The following is a 4,588-nucleotide window of genomic DNA, read 5'->3' as shown; positions in this document are numbered from 1 at the left end:
TAGGGGTTTTGTCCCATTGCTCAAATGTTTGCTGTTTTGCTTTATGTCTCTTAAAAAGTTCCACTGATTGTAACGAGGACTGATTCAGTCATGGTAAAAAGCTGTAATTATTGGATTAGTTTAATCTCTTTCTTTAAAAGCATCATTCTAATATAATGACATTTATCGAACCATGTAATGACAATTGATTAGTCCGAGCTCTGAGATTCCCAACTGGATAATCACAATTGATTAGTCTGAAACGAATGATAAACAATGAGTATAGTTATATAATAATCCAATAATGATGATAATAGATTCGATCAGAAGTAAACTCATAATTCATTAACATTGATGCAAGTGGACAACAGATATTTCTCCCTCTTCACTTCCGTGTGAGATCGATTTTTACAACTGATTTTAGAACACAAACGTAAACTTACAGACAGTCGGTAGATACAGCAAAGAGGATCCGATCCCTAACTTGTTTGGAACTGTTGTTGATGTTGCAGATACAACAAAGAGGCTGAAAGAATTACAGGAAATGAAACTAAAGGGAAAAAGAAACATGTGGTAATTAAGGATTAGAGCCGTATCTGGCACAACCCAAAAAACTGATGATTTTGTTGGCAATCGAGGATTTCAACAAGACTGGCAGCTCTCTTCCAGCCAAATCACACCTCAATTTTCCCTGTATGACGGATAACAAAGCATGTGAGGGGTTCCCTTGCAACCCAACATTTTATTATTGTAATTAACGCAGCAACATGTCTCGTGCACCATGTACATTTATTAGCTGAGGAAATCAAAGGACAAGAATTGAGAATAATTAATGGACAGAAAATGTGTATCTATGTAAAAGATAAGAACTATCCACGGAAACTGCTGGATCAGTGCCATGAAAACTTTGATCTAAGAATCACCAGCTGGTTACTGAATACCTTTTTTTTATAATGGTTGTGCCGAACTAGCTCGCGCACACCTCGATAAATTCATCGGGTACCAGCTACCTCCAACCAACACCGGTACCGGATAACTCTATCCGGTAAGGCTTAGACATAGATGGGAAGAACTAACCTAGTGTATTAGTCTCCACTAGGATTTGAACTGAGACATCATGGTTCTCAACCCACTTTATTGACTAGTAGGCTACACCCTTCGGTACAAGCTGGTTACTAAATACTTTCTCTTGTCCATATTATCTGTCATATAAAACTTTTGCACGCCCAGAAAAACATTTATAATAGATTCTATCATAAAATTTTTGTCTAAATTATCCTTTACCTCTCCTTAAACGTCTCACCTAATTAACGCTAGACTATTTGAAACAGTAAGGATAGATTTGAAAATAGAACTTAATGAATGAATTCTTGTTTCTGTAAAACGTCAAATATTTTTAAGACAAATGTTGTTTGCTAAATCAACTAATATTTGGAAGCAGAGGTAGCATCAAATAGAGAGTTGCAAGGAGGAGAAATAACATACCAGATAAATACAGGGTCAAAAGTTTTTAGCCAAGCAGCAGTACATCATGCTTGGACATAGTCCATACCGTTGCGCTTACGTTTGTTGGATCCTGAAAAGAAGCATATCTGAGCCCACGATTTCTTCTTCTTAACTGGCTGTGGTTTCACATCCCTCTTGTCAACAAGATCAGCCATATACTGCACAACAGCCTGAGGAGCAAAACAAACATTAGTGAGCCATATATCAGAACTAAATGAAACAATTAGTTGCAAAAAGAACCCCAATTAAAATCCAGAGAGCATAATAATAGTATAAAATAAAAATTAAACACACCTGTGCTCCCATCTCAACAATATTTCCTGGTGGCACTTCCAAAGGATTTCCTTCTGTTTTTAGGACGCGCAAATGAGAAAGCATCCTGAACGAATCTGGAAGAATTCGAATCTGGTTGTTACTCATATCCAACTCCTCGAGCATCTCAAGGTTTCCAATGGACCTAGGGAGTGATTGCATGTCTGCAAAATTGTTGCTAATGTTTAGCTTTACCAGTGTGGTGGCAAAGCACAAGCTCTCAGGCACTGACTCAAGTTCATTGAAACTAACATTGAGCTCTTTCAAACTTGTTAAGGATGCCATAGTAGTAGGCAACTGCCTGATGTTATTGTATCGCACGGACAGAATCTCCAAAGAACCCATTCGTCCCACAGCTTCAGGAACGGCTTTAAGACGGTTATAGTCAGCACGAAGCTCCTTGAGCGGAGTACATTGACCAATAGAGTGAGGAAGTTCCTCAAGCTCATTAGTCTCGACAATCAATTTTCTGAGACTGACAAGGGATCCCACTGTCTCTGGCAGCATCGATAGCATGTTAGAGCTCAGATCAAGTTCCTGAAGGCGAGCTAACCTTGCAAAAGTCGAAGGCAATGACTTCAGGTTGTTTCCATTTAGGTCAAGAAAGACCAAGTTAAGCAGATCTCCTATCGAATCGGGCAATTCAACAATTCTATTTCCATGCAAATCTAGTTTTTGCAAAAATGAAAGGCGCCCTATCGTAGTCGGCAGCACAGCAATTCGATTCTCAGAGAAATCCAAAGTCACCAAATTTGATAGCTTCCCTAGCGAATCTGGAATCCATTCTACTTGGTCCGACAGTTTTCTTCGAAGAATAAGCTCCTTAGTTCCTTTTTTGGCTGATACTTCTACCAAACTAGCAAGCTTTATCAAGCTCAATTTTTCACCATCTTGACCTACAGACAAAGTGCTTCTCGATCAAACTAAGAATTTCAAATAAACAGAACCAAAACAACTAGACATAATTTTCATATTCTAGGCAACAAAATTCTTCAATTAACTTAAGATTTCATACATAGTCCTTACAGGGTCGGATGTAGCATTAAAGTTATGTGTTCATCCGAACCCAGTAGTTTTGGCTAAGATCTTGTCCGTGTGTTAAAAATCCACTAAGTAAGTAAAAAAGTAGATTTTGAACCCAGTAAATCAGAAAGGTTGTGGTAAAATTTCAAAATCGAACCCATAAAGTTCAAATTCTAAAAAGTACCAACACATGCACACACATACAGATACACAAACTCAAACACACACACGAATGAGCCTAAGGCAAATTATGGTGCAGGAATTAGATTAAAATTACCAGTACTGGGTTTCAAACTGGAATCGACAATCTGAGGCGCTGAAGAAGCGTTCCAAGATCGAACCCCAAAGCTAATTCCATCTAATTGAAACGTGGGTTTCGCCTTCTTCAAGTAATTATCATCTCTCGTAACTAATTCAGACTCTTTAGCAGGCTCTTTCTCGCTATAAAAGCTGGACGAAGACGTCGTAGTAGTGGTCGTTGCAGTCGCCGGAGAACTGAAGCTGCTGCCAGAGAAGGACGACGAATTCGCCAAAGACAAACCACTCGAATTCCTCGAAGAAGCTGAAGATATATTATTAGCTTGAGAATTCGATGACAGGCATTTCGAAGCTCTCTGGATCAATTCATCGAACAAGTAGTGTGCATTCTCGAGTTCTAACAGTTTTAATGTTTCTCTCTTCTGTTCTCTACTCTGAAAATCAACCAAATTCCTCTGCATCTCTTGCAGTATTTTGAACAGCTCTTCTGGAACATCTTTTCGTTTGTTTTGTTTAGCAATAATTTCCATCCTCGTTTGTTCCTCTTTTTCCGCGTTTTTTATTAACGCTTTTGCTGCTTCTACTTCATCAATCCCTGGCCTTATTGGTAGAGATTTGTTAATTTTCATGAGCTCTTCCACTACCTCGTCAATCGACATTGTTAAGGATCCCATTTCTACAATATCACCCTGTGAATTTGGTCGAAAGAAAATAAACAGAATGCGAAAAAGAAAATACACACAGAAATCCGCCCACAGTTTCCAAAAGTAAACTGAAGAAAGACAATTTCGCTTTCTCAAATCAACTACAGATCAACTGATCAAGTAACGTAAAAAATAATTGAGAAAGCCATTATTGAGTTTTCCTTCTAACGAAGTTTCTAGAAGCGCGAATCAGTGTTGACAAGAAAGAATACTACAAACGTAAATCACACCAAAATATAGGAAACAAAAGCTTATTTTTCGTGTTTTATACAGTGAAAAAACAACTGTCTAGAAACACGCAAAGAACAATGGTTCCTTTTTTAACAATGTGGATGAAAATATGAAGAGGAAATGGAGTGAAGAAGAAGAGTTTTGCGAGAGAGAGAGAGAGAAAAAATGGAGAGTTTGGTTTGATGGAAAATCCAAGTATATACTATCAGTTTTGAGGGATGCCTATTTATTTATACAGGTGAAGAATAATACCACTGCCGATGGTTTTGTTGATGCATTATTAGCTTATAGCACTGAAGAATGAATTTAGGGAGAAATTTAAAAATAGCCAGATTTACACTTGGACATTTAGTTACAGTTTGAAAAGTAATAGAAATTTAGTCACTTTTCATGTAAAAATAAATCTTAACGAAAACACTGTTCAAAATCCGGAGAAAATACTCCAGCATAATATACTGGAGTTTGGAGCACCGGTGCTCTAGTCTCCAGTATATTATACTGGAGCCGGCAAAGTATACCAGTCCAGCATAATATGCTGGGAGTTCATACACAGGTGCACTGAACTCCAGTATATT

At 37.8% G+C, this 4,588-nt stretch overlaps 1 protein-coding gene across 2 annotated transcripts; it reads right to left on the bottom strand.

Annotated features, from left to right (window-relative positions):
* Positions 1–249: 249 nt before the first annotated feature.
* Positions 250–4,272, bottom strand: LOC107805004 (plant intracellular Ras-group-related LRR protein 4). Of its 2 annotated transcripts, none has more exons than XM_016628979.2 (4): positions 3,098–4,272; positions 1,780–2,693; positions 1,465–1,655; positions 250–670 (listed from the first exon to the last, which is right to left on the bottom strand). In XM_016628979.2, exons 1-3 carry the CDS (start codon positions 3,750–3,752, stop codon positions 1,509–1,511), a joined length of 1,716 nt encoding a protein of 571 aa, XP_016484465.2. In that variant the 5' UTR covers positions 3,753–4,272; the 3' UTR covers positions 250–670; positions 1,465–1,508. The 2 variants fall into 2 exon arrangements, with proteins under 2 accessions (XP_016484465.2, XP_016484471.2); XM_016628985.2 differs by having other exon boundaries at positions 250–775; positions 3,098–4,249.
* Positions 4,273–4,588: the final 316 nt, after the last annotated feature.

This window comes from Nicotiana tabacum, chromosome 3 (assembly GCF_000715075.1).
Source record: "Nicotiana tabacum cultivar K326 chromosome 3, ASM71507v2, whole genome shotgun sequence".
Lineage (NCBI taxonomy): Eukaryota > Viridiplantae > Streptophyta > Magnoliopsida > Solanales > Solanaceae > Nicotiana > Nicotiana tabacum.
This window is presented reverse-complemented; position numbering and strand designations above follow the sequence as displayed.

Coding starts and splice junctions, on each gene's coding strand:
- LOC107805004 (XM_016628979.2), bottom strand. CDS start 3,752: ATGGGATCCTTAACAATGTCGATTGACGAGGTAGTGGAAGAGCTCATG. Junction 2,694..3,097: donor CAGTTTGAAACCCAGTACTG/GTAATTTTAATC, acceptor CTTTGTCTGTAG/GTCAAGATGGTGAAAAATTG. Junction 1,656..1,779: donor TTGTTGAGATGGGAGCACAG/GTGTGTTTAATT, acceptor TTTGCTCCTCAG/GCTGTTGTGCAGTATATGGC.